General features: G+C 48.9%; 2 protein-coding genes across 3 annotated transcripts; both read right to left on the minus strand.

Moving 5' to 3' along the window:
* Window positions 1-359: 359 nt before the first annotated feature.
* Window positions 360-5,926, minus strand: IRF9 (interferon regulatory factor 9). The gene is made up of 9 exons (XM_079127294.1): window positions 5,773-5,926; window positions 4,107-4,287; window positions 3,614-3,797; window positions 3,253-3,383; window positions 3,054-3,162; window positions 2,878-2,949; window positions 1,870-2,211; window positions 662-777; window positions 360-505 (listed from the first exon to the last, which is right to left on the minus strand). Exons 1-9 carry the CDS (start codon window positions 5,778-5,780, stop codon window positions 434-436), a joined length of 1,215 nt encoding a protein of 404 aa, XP_078983420.1. The 5' UTR covers window positions 5,781-5,926; the 3' UTR covers window positions 360-433.
* Window positions 5,922-18,072, minus strand: RNF31 (ring finger protein 31). 2 transcript variants are annotated; one of them, XM_079127288.1, is made up of 21 exons: window positions 17,028-18,072; window positions 16,794-16,940; window positions 16,495-16,650; window positions 16,211-16,270; window positions 16,036-16,111; window positions 15,621-15,798; window positions 14,765-15,152; window positions 14,321-14,608; window positions 13,831-14,079; window positions 13,541-13,726; window positions 13,223-13,429; window positions 10,010-10,183; window positions 9,830-9,928; window positions 9,649-9,738; window positions 8,212-8,326; window positions 7,979-8,097; window positions 7,596-7,709; window positions 7,387-7,444; window positions 6,613-6,709; window positions 6,174-6,342; window positions 5,922-6,065 (listed from the first exon to the last, which is right to left on the minus strand). In XM_079127288.1, exons 1-21 carry the CDS (start codon window positions 17,214-17,216, stop codon window positions 6,012-6,014), a joined length of 3,213 nt encoding a protein of 1,070 aa, XP_078983414.1. In that variant the 5' UTR covers window positions 17,217-18,072; the 3' UTR covers window positions 5,922-6,011. The 2 variants fall into 2 exon arrangements, with proteins under 2 accessions (XP_078983414.1, XP_078983413.1); XM_079127287.1 differs by having other exon boundaries at window positions 14,321-14,611.
* Window positions 18,073-18,125: the final 53 nt, after the last annotated feature.

Genomic DNA, 18,125 nt, shown 5'->3' on the forward strand with positions numbered 1-18,125 from the left:
GAGCAAAGAGGCCTAGATATGTCACGAGGAATAGAACCCAAGTTCCAACTTCTTCTCCCAGCAAATCAGACACTGATTCATCTTTCAATATTTTTTTTTAATTTTAAATCCTTAGTAGACTTAAGAAGAAAATATAAAGTGCTTGGCTTTTGAGTTGGAGGTTGGGTGAAGAGGGAGAGGCCCCTCTGAGTTTTCACCACTTGGAATTTCCCAGTTCCTTAGAGGAAAAAAGAGGGTATGTCACAAAAAGTTTTTTAAAAGGATGAAAACAGTCCTTGAGTTTTTCATGAGCCAGGGTGGGCAAGAAGTTCAAGGACATAATTTGCAGCCATGGCAGTCATCACAAAGGGAAGCAGAAAAACAGAGTGAAGAATGAGTGTATTTCAAAGAAGACGGGGAATAGAGAGGTGAGGCAGCAGGTGGGTCCCCCATTCTACACCAGGAATAAAGTGGCTGCATGCTCCTCTGGAGTCTCCAGTAAATGTCGGGCAAAGGCCTGCTCCATCTGTATGGGAAGAGATGAATAACAGGGCTCAGGGAGCACAGCAGAACAGACACTACCCCCAGGAGCTCCCCTCTCCACAAAGAAGACTCCTTCTCCTCTAACACTTCTCCCCCCCTCCCCAGCAGACAGGCCATTCTGCCCCTGCTCTGAACTCACTTGCACTGTGATAAGATTCTGTGAGGTATGGGTGGGGTCAGGGCTCTCCTCCCAGAAATGCAGTGCTACCTGGAACTTGGGTAGGGGACCCAGGCCCCGGAAGTACCTGTCCAAGTCTAAAAGAAAAAGGGGCAAAGGTTAGAAAAAAGGAAAAAGAAAGCCGAGTGTGGTGGCACACACCTGTAACCCCAGTGACTTGGGAGGCTGAGGCAGGAAAATCTCAAGTTCAAGGCTAGCCTTGGTAACTTAGTGAGACCCTGTCTCAAAATAAAATAAAAAGGGCTGAGAATGTGGCTCAATGGTAGAGTATCCCTGGGTCAATCCCCAGTACTGAAAGGGGGCAGGGAGAAAGAGGGCCCTCAGACAAAGAGGGAATATCAAGGAATCCATGTTGTAGAAATAAAAGGTGGGAGTAGGGCTACATGGAGGCCAAGGTCAGAGAAGGAGCTGTGGGTCAGGAGGAATTCCAGAAACTAAGCTGCTACTCACCCATGTGCAAATAGGAAAGGGAGCCCCTTCCTCAAAAAGTGTTTAGAGGTAGCAGCTCAATCTGAAAAGTTACCCACTGAGGGTTTAGCATCCTAGAGGGCAGCAACCCTGGTTGCTAACACCTTTGTTGCTTGCTCACACCCTTCTAGCACTAGGGTACCCACAGATATGGGAACACCCATACTCTGTATTTCCTGTGCTCCTAGCCCCACTCTTAAGGTCAGATTTAGAGTTGAGTGGAGGCTAGACTGGAATTACAAGACTAGATGGGAGAGAGAGACAGCTTTAGGGAATAAATGGGAGTATGGTAGAGACGGGGCAGTGGGGCCAGGGCATCTAAGATGCACTGGCTTTCCCACACATGCAGAGAGTTGTATGTGCCAGTGTGTATGTAGGAGAAGGCCACGAGGTTCAAAATCTCTGGGCTGACTTGTCTCCTCAACTTCATATAATTACAGTGTACTTCAATGTGACAATGCTCCCCATGCTAGGCTCCACCTGAACCTAATCTTCCATGACCTTGTCTAGGGAAGGAGAGTTGCCAGGGATCAGAGTGTATGACTACACTGGATGTGCACCACACAAGTGCAGGGTGCAATGCACAGGTTACAGTGAGGATGTGCTAGTGGACAGGCTGATGACAGGACCCATCAATCAGACCCAGGGAATACCCAAGAGGCAGGGGGCAGGGCTTAAGTACCCAGCTGGAGCAGCCTTACCTCTGCAGAAATAGGTGGTTCGGAAGAGCTCCACACACACATTGCTAGGCAGCAGATGCGGACCTGGCCCAGGTGGGGCATGGGGTGCATTCCAGGAGATGGGGATGGGGCAAAGGCGTTGTACGAAGAGACCTCTGGAGTTACTGGCCACCAGGATGCCTCTCTCGATCTGGCTCAGGAGGCGCTGGATGGGCTCTGATGGGTCAGGCTTGGGAAATACAACCTGTTCCATGCTGCTCCTAGAGTCTGAGGGCTCAGCCACAAGGCGGCAGTCCAGGCTGTGAACCTGGGCTTTGCCTACCACTCGCCCACTGTAGATGAAGGTGAGCAGCAGCGAGTAGTCTGGGGACAGAACAGCCCAGCTGCACCAGGTGCTGGAGGAGCATGCAGGTTATAGCAGTCCCTCCCCGCAGGGGTACACCTGATCAACACAGGCTTTAGGAAAATGAAGTGCAGCTTCTTGCCATCCTATGGCCTCATTTTGCTAATGAGACCCAGAAAGGGAAACCAACAAGTGCTGGGAGAGACAAAGAAGGCTATGGGGCTGGGGTAGCAACTGTACGTCTCAGGTTAGAAAGGGTCCCTTGCCTTCCTCATCCTCACTCTTCCTACTTTCCCTCACTGGCCAATTAGGGGCTTCCTGTTAGATTTTCCTGTTACTCAGAAAAATAGCTAGCATATGGGTTCATCCATATCAGTGCTTAATGCAGCTTATAAGAAGGTCTTGCATTTTATGAGAAGGTCCCTGGAAATTGGGCCTGCTGAACACAAAGAAATCAATGTCTTAACATGGATGGCCAGGGAGCAGAGTATGTATGGTGTCATTTTTGAGAAAAAAAGTTTTGTGGAGTCTGGCCAAGTGCGTGGAATTCTCACTGCCTAGAAACCAATGCCTCTAAGTAAGGTGGGCTCAGTATGCTGTAACTGGCAGACTAGACAATGCATGCAAGGTCAAAGGAAGCAGACCTGAGGGGAAGGGAGCAGGAAAGAGTCAGAAATGTCAAGTACCTGAGTCCAGAGGGAGAAGATGCTCCATGGATACCTGATCCTCTTGAAAAGTAGCCTCAGTGGTATCTGCACCTGGAAGGCAAGCAAAGGCACTGGTCATTCAGAGTGGGACTGGGGAATCCAAGGGCTAAAGGGTGTGGCCGGGGAGACAATACAAGAGGCTGGGGAGGTGGTACCTTCCTGTGGCTCAGGGCTGCTGCTGCTGCTGCTGCTGCTGCTGCTGCTGCTGCTGCTACTGCTGCTCCTACGGTCTGAGTGGATTGCTTCCCCATTGATCCTTACCTCCTGCAGACACAGTGTCTATCATGAGCTCATCTCTCTAGTTCCTGCCCTGCCCTTAGGCCCACTCTTTACTACCTGACTCTCAGCTCTCACATTATCAAGGGGGTCCTGAAGGTAGGTAGGACTGAGTGTACAGTTGTTCATGGTACCCTCATCCTCCTCCCTCTCAGAGGACATGGAACTGTGGTGTCGCTTTGATGGTGATTTCTGGGTCTCTGGCTGGGCTGTGGAATTGTTGAGAGGAAAGAAAGGTTAAGGAAGGGAAAGTGGGTAGGGGAGAGGACTGAAGCAGTGAAAGGATGGGCAGGACTGGGAATGGAACCTGGATAGCAGCTTCCCAGGGTAGACTCTGAGAGGCCTGGGGGAGACCCACCACCTTCCCAAGAGGTTCCTATCTCCATCCTTCTGCTCCAATCTGTTGATTCTAGAAGGGGTTCAACAAGGGAATACTTACCAGGGAGGGTACCAGGTGGCAGCAGCCGATATACCTTGTAGGGTTCAGCAACATCCATACGGCCTCTCTCAGGAACCTCTTCAAATTCAGGACTCTTGTTGAGGGCACAACGCAGGCGAGTCTTCCAAGTAGCAGGGCCTCCTATGTCGCCCTCCTTGTCCTTCCCCTTAAATATAGCCCAGGCCTAGTAAAGAGAGGAAGCAAAGAGGCAACTTGTCACACAGACCAGCTGTCCCTCCAACAGGACTGGCTTCACAGGTTTGCAGCCTGAGCACTTGCATAGGTCCTTAACTCAAATGGGCTTGCAATGGGTTTGTGTTCTGCTGTTGACATCTTGAAATCCTTAATAAGTGTTTAATGTGAACTCTGCAAATAACACAGTTGGTTTTACTCTCCACTCTGCCCTTTGTCTGAAACACAGGCAGACAAAAGTGCTCAAGGGGAAGTATGCCAACCCTTGCTTGGAGGGGATGGTGACTTCCAGGCTCTTCACCTTGAAGAAGGCAGCATCCTGGTCCTCCCGGAAGTCCTGTTTGCCTGCGTGCTTCCAGGGAATCCGGAACATGGTCTTAGCTGTGTCGTCCCAGCACACTCCTGGGAACTTCCCACTCTCCACTTGCTCCACAACCCATTTCCGGAGCTTTCGGGTAGAGCGTGCCCTGCCTGTTGCCATCCTGAGAGATAAGAGGAGCAAGAAGCATCAGAACTAACGCTCTGTGAGAACATCTACTGAGATTCTGACCACTGAGGTCAGCTTCTAGCAACACTTCAGAGCCATTCATCTTCTTTTGGCTCTAGACATACCTCAATATTCTCTGAGGCAGAACTATTTTGTTTCTACCATCACTAACAATTATTACTTTTTAAAAATTCACTGGACATGGTGGCACATGCCTATAATCCCAGCAAATTGAGAGGCTGAAGCAGGAGGATCACAAATTCAAAACTAGCCTCAGTAACTTAAGAGAGTACTTAAGCAACTTGGCTAGATACTGTCTCAAAATGAAAACTAAAAATATAAAAAAGGGGCTGGGTATGTGGCTCAACAGTTAAGCACCCCTGGGTTCAAGCCCTGGCACCCCCCCAAAAAAAAACCCCACAAAAACCGACAAACCTCTTAACATATGAAGTTGATATTTAGTCTTAATTTCAAGACTTTTCAGATAGGTATTATTTCAGAGAGAATTCCCTTGATGTTCTGGTCAGAGGCTCTGTCTAGATTCCTAAGTATCTGCAGAGGCTCTATCTGCTCAAGATGTCCATCAACCCTCTGTAACTGCCACTCCCACAATTTATCCTTCCACACCTATGTCCTACATGTAAGACAGAGGACGGGGGACAGGGGTGGAGCTTCAGCATTAGGTGGGCAGGGCCAAAAGACAAGAAAATAAACAGGGTCATCTGAAGCTGGGACAAGAACCTTCCTCCATAGACAAATAATAGTCCTTCTATGCCCTTTGCCTATAGGGCCTAGGACATTGGCCCTTATCAGTCTCCCACTCTCATGCCAAACCTCCTGCTTCCTGACTCTCCGGCTTTCTATATCTCTGTCTAGCAGAAGGATCCCAGGAGCCACCAACCCCTCCTCCAAATGGCTGGCTCTTCCAGCTCCAGATCCCAGGTAAAATCCCCATCTTGCCTAATGTTACCTGAGTTGCTGTGCAGGCTGTCTCAGGGATCCGGGAACCTAAGCTCTGCTCCAGCCTAGGCAGCTTCCTTATCTCTCCACCCCTTTCTACAGTCCCCACCCTCTAAGTTTCAGTTTCCTCCTGGGAGGTCCTTTTCCCAGAAATCACATGGTCTGAGTTGCAGGGCAACTGGCTACCACTAGGGGGAAGCAGCATCTGAGAGTTTCACTGTTAGAATTTCACTGTCAGCCCAGGAGGACCTCTTTTTCGGATCAACTCCTGTTTGGCTCCTTCCTCTCCTCTTCTCTCATAAATTCCTTGCTTATATCTAACCTTCTCTGTGTGATGTTGCTGCTTCGCCAGTGAGGCTATTTCCTGAAGTCTGGATTGGAGCCTCTGGATTGATGTGTGTTGCTGTATCTGTGTTCCCCCACAGTGCCCTCTTGGTGACCTCAAATACCAGCTGAATTTGATGGAAGGATGAAGGGAGAAAGAAACCTAGACTGGGTGGCTGGATGGGGAGGGCCTCACTTGCCCATCCATAGTGTCAATTTCTTCCTGGCCCTAGGTCCACAATGAATCAGATGGTAGGCTGCAGAGGGCCCTTTCAGCAAACTCTGTTCACCCCCCTTTCCCTGGTGCCCCCAGATGGTGGGGCCAGGAAGAAGGACCACCAAGAAGCCGGGGCAATAAGATGCCTCTTTATTGGTGCTGGAGCTGTTCCTGAGGGAGCTGGGCCACAGGATCCTCATCAGGACCTTTGCCCTCGGCTACTTCCTCCTGCGGGGAATACTCTCTCCCAAGGGCACTTCTTCCATCAGTTTCTGCAGGAGAAAGAGGATAATGATATCAGAAGCCTGGAGATATAAACAGGTTGGGACAGGAGACTTCCAGAGGGTGTTATCAGAGATAAGGTTGAGTGAAGGCCTTACCTGTAACAAGCGGGCTTGGTAGGCAAGGGGATCTTCTCCAGCCAGTGGTTGGGGGTGCACATGCAGGTAGCGCTCAGTGGCTGTCTCCAGCTCCCCAACCTCATATAGGGTGGCTGGGTCCAATGAGTGGGCATTGATGAGGCTCACAAGATATTCTTTGTAGTGTGCCCTGGGGGATGAAAGAGCAGACTATTTGTTCTTCTGGCTAATATTAACTGAGTGTGCCTAGCACCTTGGTGGGCACTTGAATGCTCAGGCAAATTAGACTGTCTGTTTACTAGTAGGCTGTGCTAACCAGTGTATGCTGCCTGCTACTATCCATCCAGGCCTTTGTCCAATCTTCACAGGATCTACTGCTCCCATTATACGGTGTGGGTGTACCCTCACCATTTCTCTCCCCATTCCCAATACCATGCTCCGTGCCCTGCCTGGCACTCACTGGCAGAGTCCAGCATAGCCAGGTGGAGTTTCCTTGCCACAAGCTTCATCCCTGAGCCCATTCGGAACCTCTTTCTGCTCCATCACTCGGCAGCCACCTAAGGGTAAGAGAAGGGATCTTTTGTTGGGAGAAAGCCATTGACCACAAAGCCCCTGGAGAACTGGGGAGGCAGCTTCCAGAGAGAGGACTGAAAACAGGAACTCCTGTTCCCCTGGTGTGGGAGATACTCAGAGACACTATTAGCAGCAAACTCTGATACAGAAGCAGGGACCTTGCTGTTCTTCTATTCAAGCTGACTCTTGACCCATGATCACATACTCCCTTGAGACAGCTCTCTTGGTCGTTATTTAGCTCCAGCATAGCTAGTTAACGTATTCTGTGGAGGTCTTACCTCTATTTAGATGATGAGAAGTAAGGTAGGTTAGAATCTTATATAACATTTTCCTGTTGCCCCCATGGAACCCAAAACAGTACCCTGCAGCTAGCAGGTCTCATTAAATACTCATGGAGTTAATTAATGAATCATTATCATTTGAGAATGTGAGGAGAAACTCAGCATTAAGGATCACTGCTTTAATGATATCTTATGTAAAACAGCTTAGTTGCATAGAGGATATTATTACTCTCATTTTACAGAGGAAGAAACAAGACATAAGGAGTTTAATTTGGTGAAAGACACACAAGTGATTCCAGACACAAGACTCCCCTTTATCTATCACACAGCAGCACCCAACACACTACCTTCTCTTCTCGGAGACCTGTACTGACACTCACCTCCAGGGACTGTCCGGGCTCCTGCTGGAGGCTCTGTATTAAACATGATGTTATTGTCCTGAGGAGGGGCAAAGACAAATGGCATTATGTCCCCTGATGCCAGTTACTGTAGACTCTCCTAGCATAGAGCCTTTCCATTTTTCCCACCCTGGACCCTATCTCCTCTTCCTGGGTAATTTGCAAACTCAGCAAGGCTGGTGACCTCTGACCTGAAGCAGTTTCTGAAGCCGGACAGCAGTCCAATCCCGAAGGTAGAAGAGACAGTCTCGTGGGTGGTGGCCATGCAGGGACTTTTTCACCCTACAGTTAGGGTCTGGACATTTCTGGTGGAAACCCAGATGGGAGAGGGGAAGTTGGAGACTGTTGGGGTCCTGACTCTCAAGAACCCCTATGTGAGAGGTACAGGGGTGAGGGGAGATGGAGACACTGGAGGGTCTGGAGCAAGCAAAGGGGAAAGAGGACAGAGAGAAGTGCTTTACATCTCACTGAACTCCTCTTCCCCTGGACCACTTCTTAATGGCCTCTGCCCCTCAAATCAATGGCAGCCACCCACCCTTCACCCTTCTCTTCCTTCCCCACTCTCTGAACTCACATTCTTGGCATAAAAGGTATTGTAGCAGCCACTGCAGAACTGGTGGCGGCACTGGGTACAGTGAAAGTGCATGCAACCTCCTCGGGCCAGTGCGTATGAGAACTTGCATTTGGGGCAGTCTGTAAGGGACACTAGATCAGGGCTGGAGCTGCCACTGCAACTCAAGGCCTTCAAGAAGAGAGTACTGCCAATGACAGACGATTCAGTAGACAAATCAAGAGAAGCAACCTTACCAATGCCATTTTCCTGAAGATACATTGCAAGGCCCTGGGCCTGGTATTCTGGGTCATTGGTGCGTTTCCAGTTCTGGAAATCCTCACAGCTCCGCCCTCGGTGCTGCTCTTCCCACTGGCAGAAGGAAAGTAGACTTGGCATGGAAGCTCTATCCCTGCCCTTTCTTGCTGGCTCCTTCACTTATATCCATCCAGTGGTACCTAGCTTAGTCTATGTTGCTGCCATCTACCATTTGCTCAAATCCTAAAATTGAGGAGCCATCTTGGTTTCCTCATTTCCTCACACCACCTCATATTCATTCATAATTCTTATTGTTTTCATCATCCAAACCTATCTCAACCCTGTCCCTTTTCTTCATCCCTACTGCTACCATCTTACTCCAAGCCATCATCAGATACTGGCCTCAATTATTTGCTTGAATTACTAGTCTCTTGGTGACTACTTCTGCTCCCCAATAGCCCACTCTCCAGTGTAGCCAAAAGACCTTTCAAAGGGTAAGTCAGGAAGCGTATTAGTAGTGTGCTAGTTCTGAGGTCTGGAAGTAGGGTCTTGGGTATTCATTTTATTGTCACATTTCATAACAGAGATGCAAGTTTTTAGGTATCAGACATTGAACTTTTATTTTTTTCATGGTACTGAGGATTGAACCCAGGGGTGCTTTACCACTGAGCTACACTTCCAGCCCTTTTAATTTTTTATGTTGAGATAGGTCTTACTAAGTTGCCCGGGCTGTCCTTGAACTTGCAATCCTCCTGTCTCAGCCTCCCATGTAGGTGAGATTACAGGTGTGCACCACCACACTGGGCTCAAACACTGAACTTCTTAAAAGATAAATAAGAGTATCACCCCTTGCTCAGTCTCAGAATTAGAGGCAAATATCTGCCTCACCTGGCCTCAAGGGCTGTCCTGATCTGGCAGCTATCTCTTCTCTACCTACCTCCCAGTCTCACCCTTGCTCTCAAGGTTCCAGCTGCACACACTTTTCTAACTCTGACCTTTCCCTGAGTTGTTCTTTCTCCCCAAATACTTTCTGTGTGGCTAGCTTCTTAACTTTCAGGTCTGAGCTTAAACTAAACCAAACCATTTTAGAGAAGACTTCTCTGAGTTCCCTGACTTCAATAGGTCCATGCTCTTTTTCCTGTCACAGATTCCCACTTGTTTTCTTCATAGCACTTATGCCCTTTGTACAATTATTCCTCACTTCCTTGATTTCCTTCCTTACTTCCTCCTTTCCTTCTTCCTTTTCTCCTGCTTTTTCCTTCTTCCTCCCTTTTTTCTTCCCACCCCTACCTTTTTCCTTTTCTCCTTGTGCCTGGCTTCCTACATCTTTCAGCTCAGAGCTTATGTCTATTCTGCTTTCCAATACACTCCTTGAATCTAACGCAGTACCTAGCAGTAGCTTAGTAAATATTTATGAAAGGATGCACATAACTCACCTGGCGCTTGCAGCGCACACAGAAGGTCTGGTGACACTGGGGACATGTTGCCTCCAACTGTTCACGCTCGTATATGAAACCAAAGGAACACTGTGAGTGCAAGAGCATAAAGTTATTTGAGAACTGACCTGGCATTATGCCCTGTCCCTCCACAGTCAGTTGTTCTGGGCAGGGCACTTACCTGGGCACACCACAAGAACTTGGGGTCTCGCATCAGCACACCTTCAGTTAGCTTCTTATGGAACAATGCATAGGCATCTGGCTCTAAGCTATCCCGAAGCTGAGGACAGGATGCAGAGGCAGTGGGTAGGGAGGATTCCTATTTGATGCATAGGCACCTGAACCCTAGGGGCTGCATTACCTGGATGTCAAGGGTGGAGAAGTAGCTGAGTAACTGTGTGTCATCGGTGAGGTCGGGGCGGCCACAGGCAGGACACACCATGTCTGTGATATGCTTTTCCTTCAAGGCGATGGTGAAGTGTTGGCGGAAGCAGTCAGGACAGATGGTGCACTCACAGGAAATCAGAGCCTGCATCTAGAAGGAGAGTGGGGAGAAGAAAGGGAAGGAGTAAGAAGCCACAGGTGCCAGGCCAAGGAAGGGATAGTTGCCAGGTGTTCACTGAGAAACTAGGGTCTAATTAACTGGGCAGGGGTAGAAACCTCAAATGCCAACATGTGCCAGGTAGGCAACTCAATAACCCAAATGTCTGAAGACAGCTGAGTGCAGGCAAACAGGCAATGGCAACATCTAAAGTAAATGGAATTTCTCTGATGGCATTCATTCAATTAAAAGCAAACATACAAATAGCAAACTTAAAATGACAACACTACAGAGCTGAAGAACAGATTAATGGTTGCTGGGAGACTGGAGGCTGACTATAGGGGATAACAAGACAGTTCCTTGGAGTCAATTGATCAATCAGTATCTTCATTTACTTATTTACTTTTTAATTTTTTGTAGCACTGGGGAGTGAACCTAGGAGTGGTCTACCTCTGAGCGATATCCCCAGTCCTTCTTAATTTTGATACAGGGTCTTGCTGAATTGCACGGGTGGGCCTCAAACTTGCAATCTTCCTGCCTCAACCTCCTGACTAGCTGGGATTATAGATATGCACCACTGTTCTGGCTCAACAATTGTATTTTGATTACAGTGGTGGTTATATGAATTTATACATGGGATAAAACTGCAAAGAACTACACACATCAAGCAAATAATGAACAAGAAGAATGTTATCAATGTATATTTCTCTTTTTTCAGTACTGAGGATAAACCCAGGGGTACTCTTCCACTAAGCTCCATCTCCAGTCTTTTTAATTTTTGAGAGAGGATCTCACAAAATTGCTGTGGCTAGCCTTGAACTTGGGATCCTCCTGCTTCCCAAGTAAGATTACAGGTGAGCACCACACATGACTTCTTTTTTTTCTGTATTTTATTTAGAGATAGGGTCTGAGTTGCTTTAGCACCTCACAATTGCTGAGGCTGGCTTTGAACTCACAATCCTCTGCCTCAGCCTCCCAAGTCACTGGGATTACAGGAGTGTGCCACTGAGCCTGGAACACCTGGCTTATTTCTTGGTCTTGATATTGCACTATAATTATATGTCACCTTAGGAGAAGGTAGGTGACGAGTACTATTTTTGCAACTTTCTATGAATCTACAACTATTTTCAAATAAAAAATAAAAGAAAAACACAGAGCAAGACTAAATTAGATCATACTGACCCAAGAACTGCCACTTCTGACCTAGTTTAAGAAGTGGCTTAGGGGATAAAAAGGGCTTGTTTTTACCAACTGGATTTTTTTTTTTTTTTTTTTTGGATACTGGAGATTGTACCCAGGAGTGCTTTTTATTTTTTTATGATAGGATCTTGCTAAATTGCTTAGAGCCCTACTAAATTGCTGAGCCTAGCCTCAAAACTTGTCATCTTCCTGCCTCGGCCTTCCAAGTTGCTGGGATTACAGGTATCTATCACCAGGCCCAATGCCAACTGGATATTTTTTTGTTTTTATTGTTTTGGTATCAGGGGTTGAACCCAAGGACATGTAATCACTGAACCACATCCCCAGCCCTTTTTTTTTGTTGCGGTGCTGGGGATTAACCCAGGGCCTCATGCTTTTGAGGCAAGCACTCTACCAACAGAGTTATATCCCCAGCACCCCAGCCCTTTAAAAAAAAAAAAAAATTACACACACACACACACACACACACACACACACACACACACACATATTTTTTAGTTTTAGGTGGACATAATACCTTTATTTTATTTTTACGTGGTGTTGAGGACTGAACCTAGGGCCTCACACACGCTAGGCAAGTGCCCTACTACTGAGCCACAACCCCAGCCCCCGAGCCCTTTTCTTAAATTTTGAGACAAGATCTCAACATGTTGCTAAGCTGGTCTTAAACTTATAATCCTTCTGCTTCAGTCTCCTAAGTCACTCGGATTATAGGTATGCAATACCATGCCTGGCACCAACTGGATATTTGATGACATTACAGAATGCTTGGCGCAATGGTGCATACCTGTTACCCCAGTTTCTTTGGTGGCTGAGGCAGGAGGATCTCAGGTTCAAGGAGAGCCAAGGCAACTTAGACCTTGTCTCGAAATTAAAACAAAACAAGACCAAAACAACTATTGTATTACTGTTAGCTCTTTTTAGGTGTGGCATGATATTGTAGATGTTTTCCAGATTTCTACCTTTTAGATGCATACACTGAAATATTTACAGATAAACTATATGACATCTGAGATTTGCTTCAAAAATAATCATGTGTACATAGATGAAATACAAACTGAGCATACACTGGTAATTGCAAAAGCTTGGTGATGAGTACACTGAGGGTGGAGCGGTTGTGGGGACAGGGAATTCATTAATAATTTTCTAGTTTCCTCTACTATTTTATGGTGGTTTCCCTTTTTTGTTGCTGCTTTTTTTTGGTACTCAGGGGTGCTCTACCACTGAGTTATAGCCCTTGTCCCTCTGCTTTTTTCTTTTTTTAAGTTGTATGTTTGCTAAAGTTTGGATCCTAAGTACCCTGCAAAGGTCCATGTGGTAAAGACTTGCTCTCCAGGTGGGCAATAGTAGGAGATAGATGGTGATGTGTTTAGGAGGTGGGGTCTAATGGGAAGGTCATGGGGGCGGGCTGCCCTTGAAGACAATTGTAGGGACCCTGGTCTCTTCTTTTTTGACTTTCCTGTCATGAGGTGAGTGTTTTTGCTCAACCACATGCTCCCTCCATGTTGTGCCAACATAGGCAAAAGCAACAGGCCAACCAATCACAGGCTGAAACCTCTAAAACTGTGAGCCAAAATAAACCTTTTTATAAGGTGATTATCTTAGGCTTTTGTTATAGTAATGGAAAGCTGACTAATATTACATCTGAAAATTGCCATAATAGAATATTTAAAGAAAGCGAGAAGGCAGCCTCTTCCTGTGTGCCCCTTCTCAGAAGCCTTCAGAGGTATCTGTGCAACTACAGAAAATAAGACAAGGCCAGATAAAAATGAGGTGAGGGTCCCAAAGGCAACAGAGTAATTTCAAGGCCAGGTATAATGGGGAGTGGCTTACTCGGTTGCGGGGCAAAGTCCAACCACACACAGCACATTCCTGGGCAAGCAAGCGCCGCAGGAAGGCCCGGTCCTGGCTTTGTCTCACAGCCTCTACCACATCCAGCAATTCATAGTTCCTGGGTGTCTCTTGCAGCAGTGAAAGTGCCAGCTCTGCCCGGCCCCAGCTGGGGAGTGTGTAGACTGCCAAAAGCCGTCTGACCAGCCTCTGTAATGTGATTCAGAAGGAGAAGAGAGAAGTGGTAGTCAGACTGCAGGGGATCCTCTCCCTCAGTCTTCCCTCTAGGTGGGTTCTTGGGCTCCTCATCTATTCCAGCACCTGCTTGTCTGGCCCATCCCAGGATGGGGTGACCTCAGGGCCACTGTCCCAGAGGCGCTGGTGGAAGGGCTCTAGGCGCTGGCGTTGTAGCTCAGTCAGGGCCCGTGCCACATCACCCCCATGCTGGAACAATGCCTGAAGAGACCCCTCCTCAGGCCCAAAGCCCAGGGACTGGAGCTCTTGCACCTATAAATCAGGAGGAGAGAAAGGAAGTAAAAAGGGAAAAACAAGGGAGAAGGTGAGAGAGACTGGGACCCTCAACCCTATCTCACCCCCAACACAGCTGGTACCTTTCTCCTTCGGGTTCTCACACACTCTTCCACAGCTTCATCAAGATTGCCATGACGATCCAGCCAGGCTTTCCGGGCTTCCTGGCAGGAAAAGGCACCCAATCCCACGTCCTGCTGTCCAGCCATCTCAGCCACCATCTCCAGCACATAGGGCAGCTCTGAGTGCAACCACTGTAGGGGTACCTCAGTGCCTGAATACTGCAAAGCTGAGAAGATCTCCTCTGGACAAGCCCCTGCAGCTTCTCCTTCCTAAGGAATAGTAACACCCAGACAGAAGGTCCATCAGCAGGAGCATCCTCACCCTCACCAAAGATGCTGACAGTGGCTCAGACATACTGGTCACGTGACTACTGCATAGTATAGTGAAATGTTCAATAAGAGACAGATGCTGCTAACAATGAGAAGTTTTATAAGGACTCCTATTAAGAAGCTACAGCATCTTCTTTGCCCTTCCAGTTCAGTCCCACTTCATTCCAGGCCCAGTCCTCACCCGGATCATGATCATCAGCTGGAGACCTTCCTCTCGCATCTTGTCTTGGCGCTGTTTCTCAGGGTTTCCACAGGAACTGGGCAGAGGGGCACTGAGGTGTCGTGGAGACCCAGACTTTGGAAGTTCTGTTTTCAAAGAGCTGGCATGGGGCTCGGGGGCATGTTGTACAGGGATGGGGCTGCTGGTCCGGTTGCACATAGCACATACCCAGCCAGGGCCCGAGTTGCAGAAGGTACAGTGAATACAGTACCAGACTTGAGTCTGGACAGAAGACAGCAAAGAATCCCTCTGCTGGGAAGGTAGAGAAAATTGTTCTATTGACTAGGTGGCTGAGGTTCAAGATGGAACTAGAGGGAGCTAGGGGAATTGAAGGAAACAGGGAATGGGAAAGTCGAGAATGGTCTGAGGTGGAAGTACAAATAAAGAAGACCAGGAAGAGGTTACCTGAAGGGGCTGCAGGCAAATTCCAGCATCAGGGGAATCTACCACCAAGCTGGGAGGCTGGGCCAGCCGAGGTCGCTCACATATGGCACATAGCACAGCTGCTGCTTCGTTCTCAAAGGTACAGCTCTGGCAGGCCCACTGACCCCTTGAAAGCTCAGGTTCTAGGCCTCCAGTTCCTTGGGGATCCTCAATCCCTAACCCCAACACCTTACAGCCTCTGGGCCAATCACAGGCTACACAGAGCACTGTCCAAGGCTCATTTAGCATGGCACAAGCAACACAGTGCCAGGGAAGATGGGCACTTGCAGGATCAGGTGAAGAAAGAGAGCTGTCTCCTAGGGCTAACAGGGAGGTCGAGTGGGGCTGTGGTTGGGCTGAGGCAGATAAACTGTAATAGAAAAGCAGTTACAACCTGCTGAGGTGGAACCTGGTACCTGGGTCCTTCACCCCTGGGTTATCTCCCACTTCTTAGGTAATGACAAATGGCTCTGGTCTTTGCACATGCTGTTCTGTCTGAACACTCCCATACCCATAGTCTCTTCAACATTTAAATGACAGATTATAGCTCATTTCTCCCAGGTAAATACCTTAACATAAGGCTTGACCTATACTAAGTGATTAAAATACTGCCAACTGATTGAGCTTATCCTTTAGATCTGTATAGTATAATAATTTATCTTACTATGACTGCCACTTGCTTGATATATATATATATGTCCGTAATCTCCCTGAGGGCTGTAATTAGCTGCTTATCCTTTATTAACAGTCTTTAACACAGAACACTGCACACAATAGATATTTAAATAATCTTAAGTTCTCTTAATTTCACTTCCACCAAGAAGAGAAAGCCTCTCACCTAGGGCTCAGATGGGTGGCCTGGAGGGTCCCAGGCAGGGTCTGGCGGAGGTGATGAGCACGGGATGGGTGTCCATGGAACAGGCGGTCACAGGCCGGGCATGAGGCCTGCTTACAGGTTGGACAGTGCAGTGTGCCTGGGACAGAACCACAGAGAAAGCAGGAACCAGGAGTGGAGTCTGGAAAATGGGAGCCAAAGAACAGAATGTCATTTTTAAAAAGATCAGGATATATCTGATTCTGTTATAGATGAAGGCAAATCATAAGAGTATTTTTCAGCACATCTGGACCCAATGAAATAATTTTAATCTCTTTAAAAAAACAAGAACGACAACAAAGATAACAAAAAAGACAGGGGGAGGTGTACCCAAATTTCCATCAATATAGTTACTATCCCTCCAAAGGGTCAATAATACCTGGGGCAGAGGGTATAGTAAGGTGGCTAGGAGCAATCTCTCTCTGTAGGGGGTCAAATTCTGAAAGTTGCAACATCTGAAGAAGAATGAGCACAGAATGAGCAAGGGTTTGGGGATACAGAGTCCCACAATTCCTGTTCCCTTTGTTCAACAGCACCCTTCCTGCCTTCCTTACATCATCTTCAATTTTGTCTTTTAGCAGCTGCTCCAGGGCCTTCTGTCTTGGATGGGTATTCTGTAAACAAGATAAAAAGGGTTCCCACCTAGAGTTCTAGATAGAACAAGACTCTCCAAGACCTGGTTTCCTAACATTCACAGGAAGAACAGTACCAGGAGCCCTGAGACTGTTGTGGGCACAAGGTCCATGGTTCGACGGCATGGGGTTCCTCAAACTGACTTCAGTTAGGCTGGACTTACCAGCCTGGTACTTAAGATCTCAGGACTAAAGGAACATCTCACCTGCAACAGCAAGTTGAGTTCTGTCCGAAGCAGCAGTACTTCCAGTGTGACTGTAGCAACCTGGTGTTCATCAGGCTCCTCTTGACCTTCTGGGAAGCTCAATCCATCTGGCCGTTCCTCTGTATAGCCATACAATCGCAGCACATCCCGGCCCCCCTGCCACACATTCACAACCAGTCACGGCCCAGCAGGCCTTGTTGTCAAGAGGACTGGACCACTCCCCATTAAGACTCAGGCCCTTTCTAGACAACCCCAGTCCAGGTCTAGTCCCCTTCTCCCTTAAGGCCCAAGGGTCTCACCTGCACAGCGTCTACCGTGCTGCGAAAGACAGGGTTATTAAACTTGACCCCACGCCAGTACCGTGGCCGCTGAGGGCTGAGGAGGTTGCGGCCATATTTCTCCAGGATATTCAGGGCCGTGGACAAAGTGTTGAGGTACTTTCGCGGCTGGGAGCAGAGAGCAGACCTGTGAACTTAGTTGGTCCCAGGACCTACGTCCTCCTCCAGAGCTAGACTGGGAGAGCCTGGTCTCACCTCCCCACGGGCGTTGCAGCGGACCAGGCGTGTGGCGTCCAGCTGCAGGTAGCGGGCGGCTGGCGGCAGGGAGGTTGCCAGCAGTGGCCGGAGCTGCTCCAGGGAAAACGTCTGTCCAGAATCCCTCCTCAGGGCGCTCACCAGCTTCTTGCGGGCAGCCAGGAAGGCTTGCTCCTCCTCCCCCGGCATCCCCAGACAGGAATCAGCCCCAGCCTCGCCTCCCGCCAGGATCGCAGTCTGCGCGCGGCCGGAGAGCCACCCCTCCCGCCTGACGTTGGACTTTGAGGCCTGACTAGCTCCCCGCAGCCTCGGGTATCACTCAAGCCACGGTCACTCTTGGGTCTCCGGCCCAGCGCCAGGGTTAGCCGGGAACAGGAAGTACTAGGGAAGAGGGCGGGATTCCCACCCGGTACAGAGGAAGAGGAGGGGTTTAATGAGGAAGAGTGACGTCAGGAAACGAGGAGGCGTGGTCAACAGGGCAACAGAGTCCCAACCAATGAGGAGGTAAATCGCCCGGCTCCTCCCTCAGCACCTCCCAGCACTTTTCTCTAATTCTAGAGTCCTCCCCCGCCTTCCCCAGGCTGACTCCGCCCCTTCCGGGTAGCCCCAGGCGTGGGGTTAACCTGTTTGCTTAAAGCCGCCTTCTATCCCAAGCATCCTGCTATGCTACGGTTCCCACCGGGGAAGTTCCACCCTGCCGAGGACCCGATTCTGATCGGGCCTACCCCCACTCAAGCGAATCCCGTCTCCTCTGCTATTTGTCCTCAAGGCAAGGCGTCCTCTCCGCGCCTGCTCTCTTCCATATATTGCTAGCCCGCCTCCGCCCCAGACCCTCTCTCTAACTATCCCGCTCACTCGCTCGGATCCCTCTCCGTTCTTCCCTCAGAGTCGAACCCTCTCGGGGGATCCCGGACACCGGATACCTACTTTCCCTCCTCCCACCCCTCTCTCTCCAACTCTGACTCGCCTGGACTGCCCTTGCCATAGCCCCGCCCCTCTCCGAGGGACATCCCCTGTTCCAGTCTCCGCGTTCCCACTCTAGTCCCTCCCTTGGACAGCCCCTGGGCTTGCGACCCAGCCAGCACCGCCCCTCCTGGT

This window comes from Sciurus vulgaris, assembly GCF_902686455.1.
Source record: "Sciurus vulgaris genome assembly, chromosome: 2".
Lineage (NCBI taxonomy): Eukaryota > Metazoa > Chordata > Mammalia > Rodentia > Sciuridae > Sciurus > Sciurus vulgaris.